At 49.8% G+C, this 25184-nt stretch overlaps 1 protein-coding gene across 1 annotated transcript in view; it reads right to left on the bottom strand.

Annotated features, from left to right (window-relative positions):
• Positions 1 to 17981: 17981 nt before the first annotated feature.
• The window catches only part of POLR3A (RNA polymerase III subunit A), a 49106-nt gene continuing 41903 nt past the window's right edge, over positions 17982 to 25184 (bottom strand). Inside the window, exons 27-31 of the mRNA XM_036089838.2 lie at positions 24949 to 25113; positions 24288 to 24452; positions 23942 to 24073; positions 22241 to 22373; positions 17982 to 20486 (exon numbers count right to left, since the gene is read on the bottom strand). Coding sequence (XP_035945731.1) covers positions 20338 to 20486; positions 22241 to 22373; positions 23942 to 24073; positions 24288 to 24452; positions 24949 to 25113 — 744 coding nt within the window. The 3' untranslated portion in view covers positions 17982 to 20337. The remainder of the gene's footprint in view (positions 20487 to 22240; positions 22374 to 23941; positions 24074 to 24287; positions 24453 to 24948; positions 25114 to 25184) is intronic.

Genomic DNA, 25184 nt, shown 5'->3' with positions numbered 1-25184 from the left:
GGAGGGCACAAGTGAAGCCAGGTTTGTCTGCTGGCTCTGAAGCGCATCCTATCTCCGTAGCCAGCTTGATCTCTGCAAGCCTGAGCACAGGTCAACACCTCCAGGCAGGAGTCTTGAGGGGCAGGAACAGAGGCTAGAGGGTGGAGCAGAGGATGGAGGGGAGCAGAGGAAAGGGTGGGGAGCCATGGCTGCTCTGCGTTCCATCCAGTGCCATGTCGTCTGGAGAACAGGGCCACATCCTGAAGGTCAGGTTCAAAGGTTACTTTATTTGTGCCAGTTTCCTGGATGAGTCTAAGGAGGTCTCACTATCATCCTGCGCCTGTTTCTGGAAGTACCATTGTTCCTTTTATACCCGTAGGTACTCTTTCCTTCCCTGTCTGCAACTAAAGTTTTCTTCTAGGATCCTGGAGTCTTCATTTATATCTTAGCATTGCTTCCTGTGTCCGCCTGCCTCCGCTTGTATGTTCTAAGATAGAAATCACGGCAAGGTTTTGATTTCTAGTAAAGTTATTCATCCACATAGCTCAAAGAATCAAATAGCGGTGCAAGACTTATGAAAAAGAGGCTTCTCCCTCATCAGAGATGTCCACCTTCAATTGTTACGGCTCATTCTCACCCCAACAACCCATTAAGTCCCCATCCTTCCAACGTCGCCATATAGTAATTTGGTTAGAGCAGCAGTGTGTCCTGGGAGCATGGGCACCAGGTAAACATGATTCCCCTGGGGTTCTACTCTAAGCTATGGATGGACTGTGAGGACTTCCCTTTTCATGCACAAGGTTTTTAGTTCCCCCAGAGTGACTGATTATCCCCCCTCCTCCATTTGCTTCGTTTTCTTTGTACTCCGTGCCAAACTCTCTCAGTTGTTGAAATCTCCCCTCACTACACTCAGATGATATTCTACCAATTTCATTTCCTTAATGAACCCTCTCTTGGGGTTTTGTGACCTCGTCTGACTGGGGCTCCTTGTCTTCTGGGCCCATTACGTTGCCCTCCTCCTGCAGTCAGTCTGCCTTCAGAGGTATCCTGCGGGATTCTCTGCACTTCAGCCTGGGTCAGATTCCTGCTTCCTGTGCTCTCTCTTTTCTCCTTCTCCTTTTTTTTTTTTTTCTTTAAAAAAAGCAATATCTAGGCCCAATGTGGAGCTTGAACTTACGACCCTGAGATCAAGAGTCACACATGCTCCACCGACCGAGTCAGCCAGGTGCCCACCCCTTGCTGTCTGTCTTTTGCTTGGTTTACGGCCTTATTCTGGTGACACATCCTCCAGCAGCCTCCTAAGTCCATGAAAACAACTTTTTTTTGTCTTAAATGACTGAAAATTGTCTTTTTCTTTTTTTTTTTTTTTAAAGATTTTTTATTTATTTATTTGAGAGAGAGAGAATGAGAGAGAGCAAGCACATGAGAGGGGGGAGGGTCAGAGGGAGAAGCAGACTCCCCGCCGAGCAGGGAGCCCGATGCGGGACTCGATCCAGGGACTCCAGGATCATGACCTGAGCCGAAGGCAGTCGCCCAACCAACTGAGCCACCCAGGCGCCCGAAAATTGTCTTTTTCTACTTTCAAACCTGATTGATAATTTGGATGGATATAAAAATTTTAAGTTGGGGTTAACTTACCTTTAGAATTTTGAAAACATTGCGTAAGTGTCTTCTAACTTCCAGTGTTTCTTTTGAGACATTCAGGCCATTATTTCTTTTTTCTTTTTTTTTTTTAAAGATTTTGCTCATTTGACAGAGAGAGACACAGCGAGAGAGGGAACACAAGCAGGGGGAGTGGGAGAGGGAGAAGCAGGCTTCCCGCTGAGCAGGGAGCCCGATGCGGGGCCCAATCCCAGGACCCCGGGATCATGACCTGAGCCGAAGGCAGACGCCTAACGACTGAGCCACCCAGGCGCCCCCATTATTTCTTTTTTTTAAGATTTTATTTATTTCTGTGACAGAGAGAGAAAGAGAGAGAGCACAAGCAGTGTGAGGGGCAGGCAGAGGGAGAGGGAGAAGCAGACTCCCCACTGAGCAGGGAGCCCGACGATGTGATGCGGGGCTTGATCCTAGGACTCTGGGATCATGACCTGAGCCGAAAGCAGTCGCTTAACCAACTGAGCCACCCAGGCGCCCTCAAGCCATTATTTCTGATCTGTTCCCCCAACCCTTTGAAAATTTGCAGAACCTTCTTTTTGTCTTCTGTGTTCTGAATTATGATGATTTTTCGTGATGTGAGTCTGTTATCATCCATTGTGTCAGGTATTCAGTGGGCTTATTTATTTATTTATTTAAAGATTTTATTTTTAAATAATCTCTACACCCAATGTGGGGCTCAAACACACAACCCAAGATCAAAAGTTGCATGCTTCACCAACTGAGCCATCCAGGAACCCCTCCGTGGGCCCTTTTAATCTGGATGTCCATGTCCTTCATGTTTGGGAAAAATTCCTTCAAGCATTTTTTTGATCACTCCCTCCACTTCATTTTCTCTGTTTTTGCTTTTCTGGAAGTCCTGTTGCTCAGAGGGGGAGGGGCCTCCTGGATTAGCCCTCTAATTTTCTTGTCTCTTCCCTTCAATTTCCCCTGTCTGTGGTTTTGTACTACTTTTGGGGGAGATTTCCTCACCTTTATCTTCCAATCCTTCTATTGAGTTTTTTATTTCTGGTATTTAAAAAAGTTTTTTACAAGAAAAATGACTGCTTTAATATATTAGGAAAAATTTTACATAAACTCTGATCCATCCCTGCTCTAACTGGTAATAAATGCAGGATTTATTGCAAGGCATGATATTTTTAATTTTAAGAGTTCCTTTTTGGGGGCGCCTGGGTGGCTCAGTTGGTTAAGCATCAGAGTCTTGATTCTAGCTCAGGTCATGATCTCAGATCCTGAGATTGAGCCCCATGTAAGACTCTGCACTGGACATGGAGCCTGTTTAGGATTCTCAGTACCCCTCCCCCTCTGCCCCCTCTCCCCACTTGCGCACCCATGCTCTCTTTCTCTTTAAGAAAAATAAATAAAATCTTTAAAAAAAAAAAAGAGTTCCTTTCCCCTTTGAATGGTCCCTTTTTATATTTATTTATTTGTTTGTTTGTTTTTAGAGAGAAAGTGTACAAGCTGGGATGGGGGGGAGAGGCAGAGGGAGAGAGTGAATCCCAAGCTGGCTCCAAGCCCAGGGTAGAAGGGACACAGGGCTTGATCTCAGGATTCTGAGATCATGACCTAAGCGGAAACCAAGAGTCTGACACTTAACTGACTGATCCACCCAGGTGCCCCTGAATGCTCCCTTATTAAAAAAACAATAAAATTGTGTTTTTGTTTTAGTTTTGTATGTATATGTATCTACTATCTATATAAAATATGTCCATATATGTATAGTTAATAGTATTGTGTTCTTGTTTCAACAATGCATTATATTTTTAAAATCTCTCTATATTCATGATAGATTTTTTAAATTTTATTTTTAAAATTGTTCTTCATGCATAAACTGTTTTCTCTAACTTTTTTTCTCTGCTTATGTTTAGTGAGTGTCTGCCTTTCATGGCAGAGGCTTTCATCAGATGACTGGTAACACTGGTTATCTGAGTGAGGGCACTAAAAAGCCAATTGGAAACTCTGAGCGCGTGGCTGGAGCTTTTTGGCTGGGCACTTTTCTGCGGGGGATCTGACTGAGCCATATCATTGATGAACGCCTGGTGTTGGCATCTCCTTAGGGCTTTTTTCTTGGGCTAGTCAGATTCCCCAAAGTAGGCTTCCATGGGTCACCTGGAGTTGCAGGGTCCTGGGAGCCACATGAATAACGTAGGCTGGGGCTCCACACTTTGTCCATACTTGCTCGATACCACCCTTTAACTACGGAGCCCCATGACTAGCTTAGCCCAATATCTTCTAATCTGGAGACCCTCTGGTTTACTTTCTCCTGAGAATAAACTTTCAGTTTTATGCAATGTTTAGATGGGAGAATAGGAGTGAGTATTTGGGGTGTAATTTCTTTGTAAATTTCCAAACAGTTCTCTTGTTCTTAGCCTGAACTTCACGGCTAGTGCTGGTGCCACCAACTTCTGAGCCTTTCGGAGATGCCGTGTAGTAAATCTAGTTGCCTTTCGATTCTCCCCCTGCTGATTTTAGGATTCGGCTGTCTCGGACCTGCTAAATTTGTTGCCACTCGTGACTTTCCCAGCTTCCAAAGTTGAGTAATTGTGTTGCCGGCTCCATTCCCATTCCTAACGCCCAGACCCCTCAGGTCTTTGCCAAGGTCAGTCCACTGTGGCTGGGGCCAGACTCCAATTCTCCCAGCGCTGGGCAGCCTCTGAAAGCCCCCCTCAGCTGTTCTCTGCTCCGTCCCCAAGTCTGGTGCTATTGCGGGGTGGTTTACGGGTCAGCCAAGCCTCAGAGGGGATTTTCAAATAATCAACTCTGCTGGTTTAAAATACAATATACTGATTTACTTACAATAACATTCACTAATTTTAAGAGTACCACTTTTTTTAAGAGTACCATTTTGACAAGTGTAAACAGGTCTGTAATCTTCATCACAACCAAAATAGAATATTCCCATCCCCTCAGAAAACTTCCTGTGCCCTCAAGGGGGATTTTCATGTAGATTTTTGGGGGTTCCTTTTCTGCATTTCCTCCCGACCCCCACCCCACCCCCACCTTGGCAGCCTTGCACCCCGATCTGCTTTTCCCGCTGAGTAAGACTGCCGCGGTCTCCTTGCACACGATTTTCCACAGTTTAGAAGATGTTCTCAAGGCGAACGCTGAGGTAAACATTCTCTTCATGATCACAGCCCCGCCCATGTTGACGTCTCACGTAGGTGAAGAGTCGTGTTAATGTATTTTGTCCAACCTCTGTAGTTGCTCACATCGGGTCAGGGAAGGATAAACGTGATTCCAGCTAGTCCATCACACCAGGAACCAGGAGTATAAAATATCTTCCTAAATATACATTTTATACCTTTTTTTTCCCTCACTAACTCAGAGAACATGAAGAACCCCCTCCCCTGCAAAATCCCAGTGTGGCCTGGGAAAGTGATAGAACCACTCTGGTCCTCGGTGGTTTTCTCATTTACAAAAACAGGGAGAGTATACCAACCTCAGAGGATCATTTGAAGATTTAAGGACAGCATTTAATATGTTCAGTGGGGTTCTTGCTACATAACCCAATAAACCAAACCTGATAAGCAAAACTTGATCAACAGTGGCTGTGGATTGTTACTTTTGTGAACACAAAGATGCTTTATACCCTCTTAAGTACCTGGTGGGCCTCATCTTTTGGACAGCCCAGCATCTAAATCTCTCCTTCCTCCATTGAGTGAAGACCTTTCCTTGCGTCCCATTCCCCAGGACAGGAATGACAGATCCTTACTCTCCCTGCCCTTGGTCTCTGGTGGCCCGTGTGGTCAGCTGGATGCCCTGCAAAGGGAGAATGGAGTCATAGTTTAGCAGCAGGGGCCCGCTAGCACAGTGTCCCAGGCCACGCAGGGGATGGGGATGACCCCGGCTGGTTCTCTGCTGCTGTTTGCCCTTGGGTTTTGCCTTTCTTCTCATTGCGAAGCCCTTCACCACCTTTCCAGCCTTCGTGATGATTCTGTGAGCTGCCCGATAGGTTTCCAAAAACAAACAAAACAAAACTTTTCCACATCCTTAGCTGGATTTGGTTTCTACTGCTTGTCACTAGGAATTCTGACTGATACACCTGATGCCAAAGACCAGCGAATTATCAAAAACAGGGCAATGACGCTTGACGTGCCAGGGAGACCAGAAAGCAAAGGGAGCACGCTTGCCCTCCTGGTTGCTCTTGCAGCGTTAAGAGCAGGCCTCTCGTGAACGAGGAACACCAAGAGTCAACACACAGTTGACCCTTAGGAGAAAACAAACACAAACGAAAGAGATAGCATTTTCTCCTATCACATTAGCAAATATGCACCCATGAATATGTGTGCATGTAATTAAATTAAAATAGCTGGTACTAATACAGCCCTGTAGGTTAACTATACCAGAATTAAAATAAAAATACAATAAACAACACAATAGCTGGTGTGGCAGGGAACCTCATGTTCCAGGCATCTCATAGACCTAGCACTCAGCATCCGAGGGTCCCGAGGAACCCCAACAAGTATCTCCACCTCACTGGCGGAGAAACACTTGAAAGATGGCTTCCCACTGCTCTGAGCAGCTTTCCTATAGGACAAGAGAGGCAACAGTAATGACTCCCATGCGCATGGGTTTGTTGGAAAGTATGACTTGGCTGTGCCTTTAAATAAAAATTGTGGTAAAATATACATAACATAAAATTGGTCATTTTAACCATGGTTAAGTGGACAGTTCAGTGGCACTCAGTATACTCCCGTTGTTGTAGGACCATCAACACCATCCATCTCCAGAACTTTCTCACCCTGTGAAACTGAAACTCTGTCCCCATTAAACAACAATTCTCCATTCCCCCCTCCCTTCAACTCCTGGCACCCACCGTTCCGCTTTCTGGCTCTGTGGATTTGACTCCTCTAGGCAGCTCATATCATTGACATCATAATTTGTCTTTTTTTTTTTTTTTTAAGATTTATTTATTTATTTATTAGAGAGAGAGCGAGCGAGCGAGAGAGTGGGTGGAGGGGCAGAGGGAGAGAATCTTTAGGCAGACTCCCTGCTGAGCGTGGAGTCCGACATGGGGCTCCATCCCAGGACCCTGAGATCATGATCTGAGCTGAAACCACGAGTCGGGCGCCCAACTGACTGAGCCACCCGCGTGGCCCAGTGTTTGTCTTTTTGTGATGGGCTTATTTCCCTCAGCACGATGTCCTCAAGGTTCATCCATGCTGCCACAAGTGTCAGAATTTCTTTCCTTTTTAAGCCTGAATAATATTCCATTGTATGTATGTACCACATTTTGTTTATCCATTCATCCATCAGGGGACGCTTGGACTGATGCCCCCTTTTAGCTGTTGTGAATGAAGCTGCTATGAATGTGGGTATACAAGTATCTATTCCTTTGTAGTCTGGGTGTTAGCTCGGTTCTTCTTCCTCTGAGATTTAAATGACATTGGCTTAAGTACACCCACGGCCTGACCCCCCCGCCGTAGCAAAAATGAATGGAAATCTTCTTTGACACTGTCACGGTATCTAGGAAGCCTGTCTCACCTTCTGGAGACCACAACGACACTATTTCTGGAGTGCTAGGTGCTGTTCTAGGTACTCCACAAATCTTACCTGTTTTAGTCCTGGCATTAGCCCCATGAAGGGGCTGAGGGCCACTGCTGGCCCACTGGGGTCTTTTTACGCATTAAAAGATACTCATCCTTATCGGAGGGGGAGATGAACCATGAAAGACTATGGACCCTGAGAAACAAACTGAGGGTTCTAGAGGGGAGGGGGGTGGGGGGATGGGTTAGCCTGGTGATGGGTATTAAAGAGGGCACGTGTTGTAACGAGCACTGGGTGTTATACACAAACGATGAATCATGGAACACTACATCAAAAACTAATGATGTAATGTATGGTGATTAACATAACATAATAAAATAAAATTAAAAAAAATAAAAGATGCTCGTTATTGGGGCACCCGAATGGCTCAGTCGGTTAAGCGTCTGCCTTTGGCTCAGGTTATGATCCTGGGGTCCTGGGATCGAGCCCCGCATCGGGCTCCCTGCTCAGCGGGGAGCCTTCTTCTCCCTCTCCCTCTGCAGCTCCCCCTGCTTGTGCTCTGTCAAATAAATAAATAAATGCATAAATAAAATTTAAAAAAAAAAAAGATGCGTGTTCTTCTGGGCATATCCGTAGCTTGAAAAGCAGGGCAAGTGCTGGAATAGTGTGCCCACTTGGGCCCTAGACACAGCCCTCTTGTGCAAGCCACAATCGATGATAAATATAACACTTGCGGGGTGCCTGGCTGGCTCAGTCAGTGGAGCATGTCACCCTTGATCTTGGGGTTGTGGGTTCGAGCCCCACGTTGGGTGTAGAGATTACTTCAACATAAAATCTTTAAATAATAAATAAATAAGCTGATAACCTGGGTTTATGGATGAGGAAAGGGAAGCACAGAGGTGGAGGAGTCTGCCTGGGGTCACAGGGGCCAAGGCAAACTTAGAGCAGAATGGGGCCTGCCTTCAACCCTTATTTGTACTTACGTATGGTGGGGCCAAAAGATCTGGAGATTATTGTCATTGAAAAGGTAGTATGTGCACAGCATGGTGACTGTTGTTCACAATACTGTATTGCATATTTGAAAGTTGCTAAGAGGGCGCCTGGGTGGCTCAGTTGTTAAGCAACTGCCTTCGGCTCAGGTCATGGTCCCAGGGTCCTGGGATCGAGTCCCACATCGGGCTCCCTGTTTGGCGGGAAGCCTGCTTCTCCCTCTCCCACTCCCCCTGCTTGTGTTCCCTCTCTCACTGTGTCTCTCTCTGTCAAATAAATAAATAAAATCTTTAAAAAAAAAAAAAAAAAAAAAAAAAGGAAAGTTGCTAAGAGAGTAGATCTTAAAAGTCTTCATCACAAGTAAAAAAAAAAATTGTATGCACGATGACAGATGTTAGCTAACTTCCTGTGGTGATCATTTTGCATATATACAAATATTGAAACATTATGTTGTACGCCTCAAACTATTATAATGGGATATGTCAATTATACCTCAATAAAAAGGAAAGGGAGTATGTTACTCACACTTCCCAAGAGGAGGGGCCATGCCTTCCCAGGGCCACACCGGGAAGCACCAGAAGGCAGATGTGAATGGAGAAACATGGGCAGGAGCCTTTACTGTGGTTTCTGCAGGAAGGATGGGCAAGACAGAGCAAGCAGGCATGGAATTGGCTCGGTTGAATTATTTCAGTGGGCTCTGGGGTGTAGGACTGTCCCTCATTGCCTGGTACCTGGCCCTGGTGTGATTAGGGCAGGGGAATAGTGGCCAAGTGTAAGGGCTTAATAAGAAGGTGATTTGGGTGCCTGGCTGGCTCAGTCAGTGCGGCATGCGACTCTCGATCTTGGGGTTGTAAATTTGAGCCCCACCCTGGGTGTAGAGATTACTTAGAAAAAAAAAAAAAGGTGGGGCGCCTGGGTGGCTCAGTCAGTAAGCGTTTGCCTTCGGCTCAGGTCATGATCCTGGGGTCCTGGGATCGAGTCCCACGTTGGGCTCCCTGCTCAGCGGGAAGTCTGCTTCTCCCTCTGCCCTGCCCCCGGCTTGTACTCTCTCTCTCTCAAAAATAAATAAAATCTTAAAAAAAAAAAAAAAGGTGATTGGAGTCTGGGCTCTGAATTAATTGGTTAGCATATGAAAAGTGCACTCACAGGAGAATCCTTTATTATCTCCAGGATTTGCCTAGTCCTGGGAGGGGTAGTCTCTCTGGGTCCGTGAGGCCTGGGAACGTCACAGCATCAGAATAAAGACATGCTTTCCACAAGGCCAGTGCGCAGGTTCTTAATCACTTTGCCATCCCTCCCTAACACTTTCTCTGGTCAGTGGCTTTCAGACTTTTACTTTTCTTTCCTTTTGCCCCTTTCTCCAAGTGAAATCTGAGGCCACCCCGTTTGTTAAAGAATGCTGCTCCGGCTGAGGGCCGGTGGGCAGAGGGCACGATATGAAGCACCCAACACCTGGCGCCCACTCATTTCAGAAGCGGCCCGAGAGGCCCTGCTGACCGCCCTTAAGAGAGCGGAAGGTGTGCGCCGAGGCTGGTGGGGAGCTGGGACCTGGGAGCAGATGCTACCGGTTCTGCGACCTTGGGTTAGTACTCGCCCTCTTGCTCTCTCGTTTAAACAGCTTTACTGAGCTATTACCCACACAGCATGCAATGTACTCACTTCAGGTATACAACTTCGTGGCTTTTAGAATGTTCAGAGTCAAGCATATCACCACAATCAATTTGAGGACATTTCCATCACCCCCAAAGAAATCCCATCCCCACTGGCAGTCACCACCCAATCTTCCCACCGCACCCCCAGCCCCAGGCAACCACGAACCTACTTCCTAACTTCATAGATGCCCCTGTTCTGGATGTTTCATGTAGGTGCAATCATTTAATATGTGGTTTTGCGTGGTCCTTGGTGAGGGGCTTCTTTCACTTAGCCTGACGTTTTCAAGGATCATCCACACTGTAGCATGTGTCAATGCCTTTTTTTTTTTTTTAAAGATTTTATTTATTTATTTGACAGAGAGAGACAACACAAGCAGGGGGAGAGGGAGAGGGAGAAGCAGGCTTCCCACGGAGCAGGGAGCCCGATGTGGGGCTCGATCCCAAGACCCTGAGATCATGACCTGAGCTGAAGGCAGACGATTAACGACTGAGCCACCCAGGCACCCCAAGAGCTATTTTTTTCTCAAAGATTTTATTTATTTGGCGGGGGAGCAGAGGGAGAAGCAGACTCCCCGCTGAGATGGGAGCCCGATGCGGGGCTCGATCCCAGGACCCCAGGATCATGACCTGAGCTGACGGCAGACACTTAACGGACTGAGCCACCCAGGTGCCCTAGATTAATAGCTATTTTGAACTCTCTTGGGCATCTACCTAGGCGTAGAATTGCTGGGCCATGTGGTAACTCTATGTTTAACCTCTTGGGCAATGGCCAGACTGTTTTCTAGAGGTACGTTATGGACTGAATGTTTGTGCCCCTGCCCACTAAGCTCGTATGTTGAAGCCATAACCCCCAGTGTGATGCTATTAGGAGGGGAGGCCTTTGGGAGGTACTTAGGTTTAGATGAGGTCATGAGGGTGGAGCCCCATGATGGGATTAGCGCCATTATGAGAAGAGGAAGAGACCCCAGAGTTTCTTCTCTCTAGCATGTGAGGATACGGCAAGGTGGTGGCTATCTGCACACGGGCACTTTGATCTCGGACTTCCCAGTGTCCAGACTGTGAGAAGTAAATGTCTGTTGTTCAAACCACCCAGTGAATGTGATTTGGTTGTAGCAGCCCCAGCTAGGGCACAGCTGAACCATTTTATAGCTGGTGTATGAAACTTTCAATTTCCCCACCAGTAGTGTAGAAAGGTTCCAATTTTTCAGCATCTTTGCAAACACTTGTCCTTGTTCTTTTTTTTTTTTTTAAAGATTTTATTTATTTGAGAGAGAGAGTGAGCGAGCACGAGCAGGGCGGGGAGGGGCAGAGGGAGAGAGAGAAGCAGACTCCTCACTGAGCAGAGAGCCCAACACGGGGCTTGATCCCAGAACCCTGAGATCATGACCCGAGTTGAAGGCAGATGTCCAACCTACTGAGCCACGCAGGAGCGCCCCCCCTTTCTTTTTTCATGATAGCCATCCTAATGCGTGTGGGGACGTGTCATGGCTTTGGTTTGCATTTCCCTGGTGGCTCACTTTCCCTCTCTTGGGCCACACCCTCCTCCTCTGCTCAGACAGAATCTCGAGCTTCTTCAAAGACCTCTCTGGTTTGATGCTCTGAGTGAAGTGTTTCCTTTAGAACCCCGAAGACGTGCTGCTGTGGTTGGTGACTGGGAGAGTGGATGAGGGAAAGGAAGAGGAAGAGAAGGGGGGTGATGCTAGTGCTCAGAGATCCCTCCGAAGAGCCCCAGTCACAGAGCTAGCGGGACTTTGGCTTTCATCCAGTCCAAGCTGCTGAACTCTTACAGGGGAGGAAACTGAGGTCCAGAGGTGTGACAGTCACCTAACGGTGCTCAGCGTGCCAGCGGCAGATCAGAGGACTCCGACTTGCTCGGGGGCGAGGGAGAGCCCTGGGTTTGATTCCCACTTGTCTGGGCGACCGAGGGCCACTTTCTGAATCAAGTTTTGCCATCTGTGTAGTGGGTTAATATCTACCTTATGGAGTCGTTTTGAGGATACAAGTATTTAATGTAGTAAATGCCCTGTAAATAATTTTAATATGTCATACTTACATACCTATGATAAAAGAAAGTCCGACAGTACACGAAGGAGCATACATGAAAACTAAGTCTCTCTCCTTCACCCCCTTCTTGGGGGCCACCACTGTTTCTAGTTTCCCGTTTTTCCCTTTGGATAGATTCTGTGCAGGCGGTAGAAGTTATTTATCACACGGGACCCTAGACTTGGTGGAGATCATTAACTTGCCTGCCTTTCCAGGCTGGTCTTTCCCGCCCTGCCCTTTCACCCCCTCCCCCTGCCGGTCCAGAGAACCGTGGGGCTCCCTCATTTGTCCAGTTCCCCCTTCCCAAGCCCCATCCACCTGGTAATGATTTCCTAGAGAGTCTCCCAGGGGTCTCCATGGGGACGTTTCCTGCTCCAATCTCCATGGCAACTCTTCAGGTTGCCATGGTGACACTTAAGTGATTATTTGGAGACACTTAAATAAATCACCCATGGTGGTATATGCTGGAAGTGTTTGGCTCCGACTCTTAGGTTTGGGGCCAGGGTTGGGGCCCAGGCCTGCAGGCAGGAATGGGAGGCGGCGGGGAGGCGCTCATCCGCCCCGTTGCCCCTGGTTCTAGCGCTGCGAGAGGCCCTCTCTGGGCAAAGGTGGAACTGAGCCTTTGGGGAAGTGGGGCGAGGACAAGCAGTCAGGCTTGTGCCGTCCTTTTGTCCTTTTGAATAGAGACTCTGCGGCAAGGAGGGCACCCTTAACAGGACCGCGGGCTCGGGACGAGGGGCAGCTTTGAGAAAGCCAGAAAGTGACTGAGCAGGGACTTAAATCCGGGCTGCTGGACTCCAAGGGCCTCACTCCTTGATGCTAAATACTAAGAAGGAATTCAAGATTGAATCCAGTTCTTCATTTATTCAACCCACTACACGCCAGGCACTGTGCTAAGCCTTGAGAATACAGCAGTGACTGAAACAAACTGAACTACCCATCCTCATGGAGCTTACATTCTACTGGGGGAGACACAATCAGAAAAATAATTAAAATACACAGGCCAGGGGCGCCTGGGTGGCTCAGTCGGTTAAGTGTCTGCCTTTGGCTCCGGTCCTGATCTCAGGGTCCTGGGATCGAGCCCCGCATCGGGCTCCCTGCTCAGTGGGGAGTCTGCTTCTCCCTCTCTCCCTCTGCCTGTGTCCCCAGTTGTGCTCTCTCTCTTTGAAATAAATAAAAATCTTAAAAAAAAAATGAAAAACACAGGTCCGACGGTGGTTTACAGACTGGGAAATTGGGAGTGAGAGCAGACAACACTGCTGACGCTGGGCGGAGTGACCACTCGAGTCTTGGCTAGCTCAGCCCAGGACCGTTTCTGCCCGACCAGCGGACTTTTCAGCAACTCCCTGAATCCACACATACCCTGAGCGCTCTTACTGAAGGCTGAATAAATGGCTTGAGCACCTGGGAGGCTGGTGTAGTCCACCTGGGGAGTCTGGTTAATGTTATTCCTAACGCCAACCTTGGGTGGCTATGATATGCTCCCCGACTTGCAGGTGGTGAATTGCTCAGGCCTGTTCTTTGGTGCTGGAGCCACTGAAAGCTACAGGGGCAGGATTCCTCTCACCCCAGCTCCCCCTGAGACACAAATCCCCTCTCTAGGAAAGGACTTTGGAAGCACAGGCCCCGGCATACAACGTACCAGAGTGTACTCTACGCCAAAAAGCTGCTGGAGGCCGTGAGACTCCATCTTTCTCCATTAGGCTCCCTCGGCCTTTTCAGAGTGTGGCTCCACCATCTTCTAACAGGCCTGGGATTTGGGGCCAGGTGAAGAGGCCACAGAAAATGCCTTCTGGACTGTTCAAGCCCCAAGAGGTGTTCACTGGAAAGTTCCCTTGGACCGTGAGTGGGCGAGGCGAGTGGCCAGCCTCGGGAGGCCACAGGAGGCTGGGACACTCCCTGGGCCTGGGCTTAGCTCAGATGCCAGTTTGAAGTTTCTAGACAGGATGCGATTGGTCTCCTGCTGGCGGCCCTCAGCCCTCAAAGGGGCCAGGCTCCCCTTCCACAGGGGCTCTCTGCACTCCAGTCCCTCTGCCCAGAGCCCCCTCCTCTGAGGCCTGCTCAGACCACCGACCGAAGCAGGCCTCTACATTCTTCATCACTATAGTTCTTCCTTGGCTCTTAGCACAGGGCGTAATTGCATACTGGTTACACGCTCTTTCACTAACCCGTGCTTTCCAATCTCAATGAGAGCCACAAGCCACACGTGGCTATTGGGCACGTGGACCTTGAGATGCGCTGTGAAGTATAAAACATACACTGGATTTTGAAACCTCAGTGTGAAGCATGTAAAACATATCATTCATAATTTTTATACTGATTACACGCTGAAATGGTATTTTGGATGTGAATTAAAAAAATATATTGTTGACATTAAGCTTACCTTTTTTTTCTTTAATGTACGGATGCTAGAACATTTACAGTTACACACATTTCTGGTGGACAGTGCTGTGACAAAAATTAAATCCACAAGGGGCCATGGAAATTTTGTCCACACCTTATACCCAGCACCTGGTGGTAGGGGAGCAATAGTCAGGGTTATTTATTGAATGTGTGTTTGACAGTTACATATTCCATCAGCCCAGAAACATTTTGAACAGCCTGCTAAGGGAATGTGTAATTTAAATGTCAGTTTATTAAAAAACAAAACAAAAAACCAAGCCAAAAAACCAAACAAAAGCAAAAAAACCACCGCCAAGCCAAAACAAAAAGCCTCAGGCATAAATTTGCCAGAAAGGGAAAAGAAAAGTGGGAATGAAGGGGTCAGGGTTTCAGTCCGTTTCTTCTGAGGGGCTCAGGGGGATATTCAGACCTTTGTCAATCAAAACAACAACGAATGAACAAAAAGAAACCCCCAAAGGTCCTGATACACCAGAAGCAGACACACGATTGTTTCCCACTTCCTGTTCCTCCTGTTTGCTTTGCTAACAGAAGCCCCCACTTTTAGCTAGGCCCATGGCTGCCCAGAACCCCAGTGCCATCTGCCAGCTTCCCTTGGAGCCCGGTTCGGTTAGTTCTGGCTGAAAGGATGGAAATAGAAACGTCGCTCAACTTTCGGGAACTTTCCTTAAAGGAAAGCGCTATATCTTTCTCCTTGTCTTCTGGCTAGCATGCTGGGAAATGGAGCGGCGGCCCTGGACCATGAGGGTGAGGACAGAGCCGGAACCTAGAGCTGGTGGAGGGGGGCCTGGCAGGGCCTGGGTCCGACAGCTCAGTGAAAGTGCCATTTCAGCCCTGTGATGCCCACTACGGTCTTACGTCAGAAGAGAGAATCTTGGAGCTGTAAGGCCGTGGCCACGAGAGATTTTGTGGTCACCTTACCCCAGGAACAATGTCCTCCCTGCATCTCTGGCGCTTCCTGGCTCTGTGTAACTGGAAGAGACCACTCCACTCCTCTCGGAACGGAGCACTTGAGCACTCACCAAGAACGAAGCCTGCTTCAAGATGACTTGATTTCTTTACCATCAGTTATTGGCAATACCTTCAGCAGGAACGAAATTAGAAAGGCACAACAGAACATATGTGAAAAACACCTCTGTCCTTCAGTCACTGTTTCTATTGCCAGAGGCAACCATTATTACCAGTGTGTGGAAGACTTTTAAATGGTAACCTCTCTTTTAAAGAGAAAAATGTCCCAACTCCTGGGATATCCTGTTCTACAATAAATCTATATAAATACATCCACATCCACCTCTACAAAAACTCTGAGCTACTGCCCACAACTCTTACAATGAAGTCACATTTACTTTATGGCCCAAATTAAAATGTTCAAGCCCTCAGCCACGTGACTGCCAAAGGTCAGTCCCCTTCCCTAGCTTTTTCTCCCTGGCATGAAATACTTCCCGGATCCAACGATCAAACAGACTGTGGGGCAGAAGCTGTGACTCGAGAGGCTGGATCCCCAAGGCCACAAAGGACAGCTCCATCTGGGTGACTTAAAAGGGTCAGAGTTATGGGCGCTTGAGTGGCTCAGTCAGTTAAGTGGCTGACTCTTGATTTCGGCTTAGGTCATGATCTCAGGGTTGTGAGATCGAGCCCTGGTCCATGCTGAGTGTGGAGCCTGCCTAAGATTCTCTCTCCCTCTGCCCCTCCCCCCACTATGAACAGGTTTGCAGGTGCTCTTAAAAAAAAAGGATCCAGAGTTTGGTGTTTTTTTTTTTTTTTTTTAAGATTTTATTTATTTGACAGAGAGACAGTGAGAGAGGGAACACAAGAAGGGGGAGTGGGAGAGGGAGAAGCAGGCTTCCCGCCGAGCAGGGAGCCTGATATGGGGCGCGACCCAAGGATGCTGGGATCATGACCTGAACCAAAGGCAGACGCCTAACAACTGAGCCACCCAGGTGCCCCGAGTTTGGGTTTTGGTACTGAATTCTCAGACCATGTTTTCTAGTAAAAGTACTGATGGTCACCATAACTGCAAACACACTTAATGAGTGTGTCCTTTGTGCCAGACACCGTACTTGGATCTTATATGCAAAATCACACTGAAACTTCACAACGACCCTAGGAGTCAGGTACCACTAAATAGCATTCCTACCTTATAAATGAGGCAGAGAGGTTAAATCATTAGTTTAAGGTCACCAGACAGAAAGCGGAAATTGGGATTTGCATTCTGATAGTCTGTTCATAGAAACCAGGCTCTTAACCACAAGCTGACCCTGACCAGATGGTAAGCCCCATGCATGCAGGGATTTTCTCTGAGGCCCGCACACCACCTGGCACAGAGCAGAAGCTTAGCAAACCTTCATGGACTTAAATGTCTGCTTATGAACACTGTACATGGAACGTGGGGTAAGTATGGGAGCCTCCTTTCCCAGTGACCGCAGCCTTGTGTCCTCTGCTCAGGGCCCACCCTCTACAACCCCAGTCCAAGGGATGGAGGCCAATCGGCGGTGTGAAGGGCACTGCAGAGGGGCTGGAACCAGGGGCTGTGCTGGCCGAGAGACTGTTCTCTTTGTTCCAGTGAGCTGGAGGTGCCAGACCCCCCAAGACCCTCAGTTCTGTAGCTGGGACCCTAGACAGTGCTGGACACATATTTGCAGGCTTGATCTACCACCTCTTGGCTCTGTCCCTTCTGCTGAAGACTTGTTTTTAGATGCACTGGTATCTGATTTACCGGTTTTATTTACTGCTGCTCTTTTAGTACCTAGAACATAGTAGGCCTTTATTCGCTGAACGAACTTCTGAACAGTTAGGCGAGGCACTTGATCCCAGCTAGGTGGTACTTCCAGGAGATACTGCATTGTGTCCCACTGGGCTTGAATTAGCTACACAACAGGGGCGGGGAGGGGCGCAGAGCTCACTGCTGACCTCCAGCACCCGAGGGGTGGGCTTGTGGCAGGGGACATTAATTACTGTAGGAGTTGGAGCCCATTCGTATCCCAGTCACCCTTTTTCACAACCCACAGGGATGAACTGCTACCGTTATATGTAGAGTAAGTTTTCCTTATTTCAGTTTTCCTAAAAAAGTAGAGTTCTGTCTAGAGGCAGCCAAAATTCAAGAAAAATAATCATCATATGGTGTCAGTCAGACATGAATCAATGTGAATACACATGGATAAACCCTGAAACAGAGACACAGCACCATGATTTGACTCCGACACAGACACTGGGAGACTCCAGAATGTCTCTCCCACCCCCAAAGCGCTGAACAAGCAGGGGGCTGTCACTGAGTCAATCGCTATTTTAATCCCCTTGTACAAAAGACGTAAAAAGGGCAAAGGACTGGACAGATGACTAGTCAGAATGAATATGAATTTGTTAATGGATGAGACCGTTAAAATGTATTTTTCTTAATTTCTTCCTCAACAGGGCCAGAGTAAAATCCCAACCTCCTATGGAGCTTACTCTTGAGAAGACACTGCTCTCTGGATCTGGTGTCTGAGTTCTGTGCTTGCATAAAGCCCAGCACCAGGGCAGCAGATCATCCCATCCCATCTGCACACCCACCTACGGCACGCACACGGCAGGGAGCACAGAGCAGGGCTCGCCAGGCAACGCCGCCTCTGCCTGGGGTCCCGGCAGGGCTGCAGGGCTACGAGGACACTCGCCCACAGGACACATGGTCTCGGACTGGGGGGTGTGCTGCTTCACGTAACCCATCCGTCCCTGCAACGCCACACGCTGATCGACCCCCGCCCCCTGCCTGCGCGCAGCACGATCACACATCTCTCACCCGGGCTCGTCGGCACCCAGAGGCCTCGCTCAAGCAGGATGAGGCTCCCGGCAGGGCCGTCTTTATTACTCACAGTGGCGCACACCGGCTCCCCTCCCCAGTTCAGGTACGTGGCACACAGAGGAAGGTGGGCACCGGTGCTCCCTCCCACTCTGGGAGTCCTCCCTCCCACGGCCCTCGTGTGCCTTCTCGTAGTTCTGGATCTGAGCAGGCCTGAGGCTTATTTCCCAGGCAGGTTTTCAGGAGGCAGCTGTGGTACTGTGGCTCTTCGCAGGTTGTACGAGGGAAGCGAGGCCCGTGGTGAGGTTTCAGGCGGCGCCCCTGTAACAGGCTTCATCTGTGCTGCGAACCAGGCTAGCTCAGTTCAGAGATACAGGGGTGGGCATGGGGGGGATGTGGAACATGAAAAATGACACTTTTTCACCTTAAGAGAACTTCCTGAATCAACCTCATGGGTGCAGGGAGACCCCAGGGCCAAATTAATTTTAACAGAATTTTAAACCAGAGAATGGCCAAAGGTTCAGGTCAAGAATTCTGAATTTAGGAATCCCATCAGGATGGGAGAGAAAGCATTCATTCTAACACAGACCCCACAGCTGATGGTTACATGAAGTATCTTAGCAGCATTAACCCAGAACTTTGGACATCAGCTAGAGAATGTCCCAAGAAGCAAAGTGTGATTCTTTGCACTACAACTTGAACTCTGTAAAAGTGCCTGCCCTACTTTTTTTTCTCCCCCCACACCCACCTCTTTAATCAGCCAAACCATCTTCTCCCTCAACAACAAACTCACATCTCTTCAGTTTGGGCGGCTGTTTTCTTGCAAGGGCTGGATATGAGAGAAATTAGCGATGTCGCTTCAGAGTAGAGCTTCCCAGATGCATGGAGCCAGAAGGTAGGGTCAAAGCCGCACTTTCACGATCATCTCATTCCCAACTAAGCAGCCTTGGTTTTCCAAGGCCCCCTGGCGAGGAAGGAAGAGCCAGAGCAGTGGGACTTGGCTCCGGATAGGGAAGGGCAGGGCAGGCTTCACGGAACATTCTCCAGAGGGAGTAGAGAGTGGCAGCCATACCATTTCTTATCCGTGATCCTGGCCCAATCTTACGGAGCAAATCCAGTACAAAGAGTCACGGTCTTTGGCAGCGAAACCCTTCTGCTAAGATAAGCTGTGTACATTTCTTTCCTCCGTTGCACAAACCCCCATCACAAGCCTTGTGGGGTCTTCCTGGGACACCCTGCTGGTCTCCTGCCGGCCTGACAGGTGCTTTCGATCATTACCGATTTACTCTTCCAGTCGCCTGCTACTGCCCAATGGGCACGCCGCCACCTCTGTTCCCTCTCCACCCCCACGTGGGCCTCCTCCCTTCCTGTCTGAGTGGCCCTTTCACCCCTGCCTCTACCCAGAAAGGCCCTACCCCACCTCTGCCCCCAGGGCACTTTTTAGGCCGTAGCTCTGCACCTGCCCTGCTTGCTCCGCGGATGTGGGAGGCAGGGCAGCCACATGGATACCTCGGGGGGTGTGGTCACCACCCAGGCAGTGCAGGGGCCTGGACCAGCCTCACCCATCACCTCCGCGCACACTGACTGTCCCCACCGCCGCGGGCTCCGAACTCCGGCAAGGCTTCTATCGGCCGTGAGCAATGGGTCCTGCTCTTGTCACACGGCAGGCTCCCCCCATGGAGGTCAGAGGTAGACAAAAACAGTGGGGTGCTCAGAGGTGTCTGTAAAAGATGTTTCAGAGCAGCTTGGGCCTCATGACGGTTTTAGCTTAGTTACAAATCCTAGGCGGTCCCAACTGCTTAACCAGTTTTTTCCAGTGACACTTCAATGCTGGCTTTCTTGGTTTCTATAGCCTCTTGCTTTCAAATTTCAAAAGTAAAGCCAAAATAATAATAACAACTCCAAATTCTTCAAACTGAACAAATAAATAACAGTGATAATATTTACATGAGTAGGCCACGTGAAGAGATTCGAGCATGACTGAGGAACAGAAAAACCAGGAATAGGCCTTGGTCTTGGGGTTTACAGCTGGCTCTGGGTCATGGTGTGACACTCCTGAAAGCCAGTGGTTGGAAGGGTGAGGTGAGAATGAGCAAAGACGCCTGACCGGGTCCTCCTGGTGAGGCTAGGGCTTCAAACAGATAAACCTCAGTTCTCCCGACCAGGCACTGTGGTGTGATCAGGGTCCCGGGCGAGCTGCTCCCGGGGACATGGAGGCCTTCTCAGCATGACGGCACGGTGGGGATATCAGGGCCTGTCCCAGGGAGCACAAGCTCTCTGGGTCAGCTGCCAGTCTCGACCTCTTTCCAGATGGGACAAGGAGCCGAGGTCAGGAACGGTCCCCTCCTCCCTGGACTATGTGACAAGGGGGATGTGGAATTCGTTCGTGTCGAAGATCAGGGGTCTCCTGGGAGGGCTTGGGTCCCTGTCGGCCTTGTGCAGCAGCTTGAAGAGTCCAGTTCCAATGTTCATGGGGATCCCCATGATGATGCATTCAGACACCCCTGAAACCAACCAGACAGGGCATCAGACGGCTTTTCAACACGGGCGGGCTCCCAGCTCTGCAGCTCTCCTCACAGTGAGCCACAGCTGCCCCGCAGGCCCGCCTTCCAGAGCACTAAATGCAGCCAGCAGGGACACTGAATGATGCCCGGGGAACCCGACTTTGCCACCCACTGTTTCCTCAATTGGGGCCCTGGAAGAAAAGCAAACTGGCTGACGTTAGAGACCAGTGCCCTTGGAAACAGCAGTAGAAACTGGTTCCCTATGCTCAGGAGTCAAGGCTGGGTCAGGCTTAACAGTACGCTGTGCCTTGGAAACCCACAGCCCTAATGGGAGACACATGGAGGCAAGGCCCCTGCAGAGACAGGAAGAAGGCAATGGAGCAGATTCTTTCTCCGAACTCCACTCCAGCTTTGGAGCAGACTTCTGGTTCCATAACAAGCGAGTGCTTGCCTACCATATTCCGGGCTTTGTCCTATCAGGAGACCAGAGAGATAAACCACCAAGCTAAAGACCAACACAGACTGAGGGCTGACACTGAGTTAATAACACTGTAAAGGACGAGGAAGGGGAAGATTTCGCAGCGGGGGCGGGGTGACCATGCAGGCCCCGAGGAGGTCAGTGGTGGACAGAGGCGGCAGCGTGTGGGGCTGCAGGGCCCAGCATCCCGGTGGCAGAGCCGCAGGTGCTGGACGTTGGTTCCACTGTCAAGCACACTCACTCTTACTTTTGCCTTAGCCTTGTCCTGTTCTCCTGTCCCAATCTCTGCTCCCTTTTTCTTTCCTCTGACCCTTCATCATCTTAAAAATGACATAGTAATTTCTCTTTTCCTCTATCTGCAACCTGTGTCCCTTTTGCAAAGAGAAAAAGTCAATTCTAGGAACAGAGCAGAGGCATGTGCCCTGACCGGGGCCCCACCTGACCAGCACGTTTGGCAAATCCACGTAAGGCTGGGAGATGAGACAGGAAATGGCCGCTAGGAAGCAGAGCTCTGGTGGTGGGGACGGCGGCCAGGCTGGGAATCTGTGCTTGGGCCAGATGTGTATATGACCTTGGCCTGGCTACCGAGCCCCCCGCAGACTGCCACCTCGGGCCTGCAGGGTCTTGCATGAGAAAGGACAGAGGACCGCGGGCACTCGGTGCGGGAGCCAGGGAAGAGCCAGCCGGGCCGCAGGCCCTGTTGTGACGGCCCCGCCACAGCTCTTCCCTCCCAGGCCGCCATCAGAGATGCGCTGTGTGGTGTGGGGAGGTGGCTGGTGGGCGAGACTCGTCAGCCAGCAAGCTGTTCCCTGTTCTACCTGTGCGAGAGTTTAATACCTGTCCCTTACAGATGTGCTGCGGTCAGTGCATGTAAGGTGCTGGGCCCAGCAGCAATCCTTCCCCAGGGGTCAGGACAGCAGGGCCACTGGATGCTGCTCCCTCCTGTCAGCCCTGGCACCACCCACCCAGCGGGGGCAGGATCAGACTGGCCGACTGCATCTCCAAGGTCTAGAAAAATTCCTTGATGCCCAGGGTTCATCTTTTCTTCTTGGACCCAAGAAGCTGCCTGTACTGACAGAGAAGGCTTCTAACAGATGAGGGGGAACGCAGGGGGCCACAGCCAGGCTTTGGAGATCAAAGATCGATCATTTCCAATTCTGTGATCTGTGACTTTATTCCTAGTTCAGTTTCCTCACCTCCTGGGAAGCCCTAGTCACGGTCTCAGCTACAAACCACGAAGGCCCACTGGTGAAGGTCCTAGAAACACCAAACCTACCACACACGGAGTCCTTCTGCCCAAAGTAGGCCGCGTCGAAGAGATGGTCAGCTGTTTTCTCAAAGGAGGCCAGCATCAGCACACTCTCCTTCATCTTGGCCAGGCCGAACCTCGTGATGCCCAGGACTTCACCCTGCAGCGGGGGAGGAGGAGTCAGGGTGGCACTCACACCACTTACAGAAGCCCAGAGCAAACCACACCCCCTGCCTCCCCTCAACAGAGTCAGCCCAAATCGGCCAAGCAGCTGTTCAAGCCAGTCTCGGGTCCGGCCAGGACCCTAACAGCGATCTGTCGCACTGGCGTCCCCCTGGGGCTACCAGTCACTGACAACATGGATCCTTCCATTCCCAACCACATGCTGTTGGAAGAAAGAGTCACGAACTGAGAGCTAGAATTAAAAACCTAACTTTTAAAAGAGAGAGTACTTCTGAAGATGTTTATTATGGCTCAAAGAATTCCAAACTCAAATAATTTAAAAGCCTCACAGTAGGGAAAGAGTTAAGTAAATTTAGGTGCTTTCATTCAAGCACACACTGCACCACCATTAAAAAAGTATATTTATAAAAACTATGCTACATGGAAAATACTCATAAAGTTAAATGAAACAGGATAAAACCCGCATGTCCACTACTCACTGCAACTGTGTAACACGATACGTGCAGAGAGACTAAGACCAGGAGGCAAGACTTAAAAGTGACAGCCTCTCCTGAGGGGCGCAGGAAATGGGTCATTTCCCCACCCAGTTCTGACCGCTCTGTCATCAGGGACAGGTTCCTACGGGCAGGCACCGGGAAAACCTTAGGGCACTGCTACGGCGCATGCGTACTACCACAGGGAATGGGTATGTTTTGTGCGAAAAGAGAAAGAAAATGACCAACCTCATTTCCCACCTAACCTCCCCTTCAGATCATGGTAACTTATCCTTTACCTGGAAATGGCTACAGAAATGAGGAATGGGTTGAAAAGGAAATAAACACCTCGGTTTTCCATGGAAATCCCTAGGCTTTTGGCAATGGCCGGTTTTGCTCTAGGATAACATTTCTAATAAGGACAAAAATAGGGCGCTGGGTGGCTCAGTTGGTTAAGCGACTGCCTTCGGCTCAGGTCATGATCCTGGAGTCCCGGGATCGAGTCCCGCATCGGGCTCCCTGCTCGGCAGGGAGTCTCCTTCTCCCTCTGACCCTCCCCCCTCTCATGTGCTCTCTCTCTCTCTCTCTCATTCTCTCTCTCAAATAAATAAATGAATAAAATCTTTAAAAAAAAAAAAAAAAAAAAAAAGGACAAAAATAATAACGCCCCCACCTCCTGCCATGAGGTTGCAAGTTTCATACTGGAGTTTTACCACAACACCCAGCCCAACCCCATGCTTGGTCTTTTTTTTTTTTATTTTTTTTTTTTAAAGATTTTATTTATTTATTTGATAGAGACACAGCGAGAGAGGGAACACAATCAGGGGGAGTGGGAGAGAGAGAAGCAGGCTTCCCGCTGAGCGGGGAGCCCGATGTGGGGCTCGATCCCAGGACCCTGGGACCATGACCTGAGCCGAAGGCAGATGCTTAACGACTGAGCCACCCAGGCGCCCCACATGCTTGGTCTTTGAGCAATGGTGACATCCTATTTTCTTTCCGTGGCGGTTGTTATAGCTGGGTGTTCTCCAGGCAGCTGCGAGACAGCCCGGCGCACGGCGCCCTACCCACGAACCTTGTAGGTCATCAGGTCGGAGAGCAGCATCACGTGCCTCCTGTCGATGCTCATGCCGTGGTTGACCATCGTGTACTGGATTTCATTGATGATCGTTGTCCGGGCAGCTTCGATGCCCAGAGTTTTCTCCACCTACAGAGAGCCAGGATGAGTGGAAGCAGCCTCTTCCCGCCTGCTGGCCCAAGTCCTCCCCACGTCCTCCTCTGCCTGGCAGCTTCCTGGCACACTCTGGGCCCTCCGCCAGAAACGGGCTGCGGGGCAATCTCTCGTGTAGACCCACAGCAAACGGCAGTGTCAGAGAATTGTGCCGGGACAACCGTAAGGTGACCCTGGGTGTGAACGGTACCTCATAGGTGTTATTGGAGGTGGTGCGGGTGCCCTTCACACCGTGGGTGGCCATGACTGCCCGCAGGTTATCACCCTCCACCAGAAGCTTGTACTTCTCCTTTCCGCTCTGCTCGTCGATGTGGATGACAGCTCTGGAAACCTCCGGGATGCCCTGCACCACCACCTGGACTCAAGAGACACAGAAGGCTCAAGGCCCGGCGGTGCCTACGGCAACCCCACCCCCACCCCGGTAGCCTCAGAAACCACACAGGCTGTGAGAACTGGGAACGTCATGCCTGGGTTGTCACCTTGACCAGCCCCGTTTCTCAGCGGGGTTTATTGGGAACATACCAAACCTAAAAGTGCCCATGTGCTGTTGGGGTTAGGGAAGCACAAGGTCAGGGGGCCGTACCACAGTCTACATCAGTTTTACCAGAGAACAGACAGGAATCTAACAGGCAGAGTTGGTGTGGCAGGGCAGAGATGAGAAAAACCTGACTGATTCCAGAAGGATGTGGCAAAAAAGAAGAAACGGACACCCTCCTCAGTCTCTGTAGTGACACAGTCCTTAGGCTGCCTGACACCTGGGTATTTGGGCTAGACGTAAACGTGGTCTCTCCCTCTACAAATCTCCAGGCATTAGGCTGGGTGGGGGCCCCAAGAGGGGACTTTTGTCTCACCTTGGGGAGATCCTCTTTCAGGAACTGCAGCACATAGTACATGGAGCTCTTGCTGTTCTCTCTGGGGGTGACACACACCACAGCCTCGCCGTGAACGGCCACATCGCCAGGCTTCACGCGGAGCTTGGACATGCAGATGGAATAGCGCACCGTCTCAGCGTTCACCTGCAAGGTGGCCAGACACGGGCCACGCACCCAGGACATTACTGACAGGGATGGAGGCTTCGATCTAGTGT

The sequence above is a fragment of the Halichoerus grypus genome, chromosome 7 (assembly GCF_964656455.1).
Source record: "Halichoerus grypus chromosome 7, mHalGry1.hap1.1, whole genome shotgun sequence".
In the NCBI taxonomy this organism is placed as follows: domain Eukaryota; kingdom Metazoa; phylum Chordata; class Mammalia; order Carnivora; family Phocidae; genus Halichoerus; species Halichoerus grypus.
This window is presented reverse-complemented; position numbering and strand designations above follow the sequence as displayed.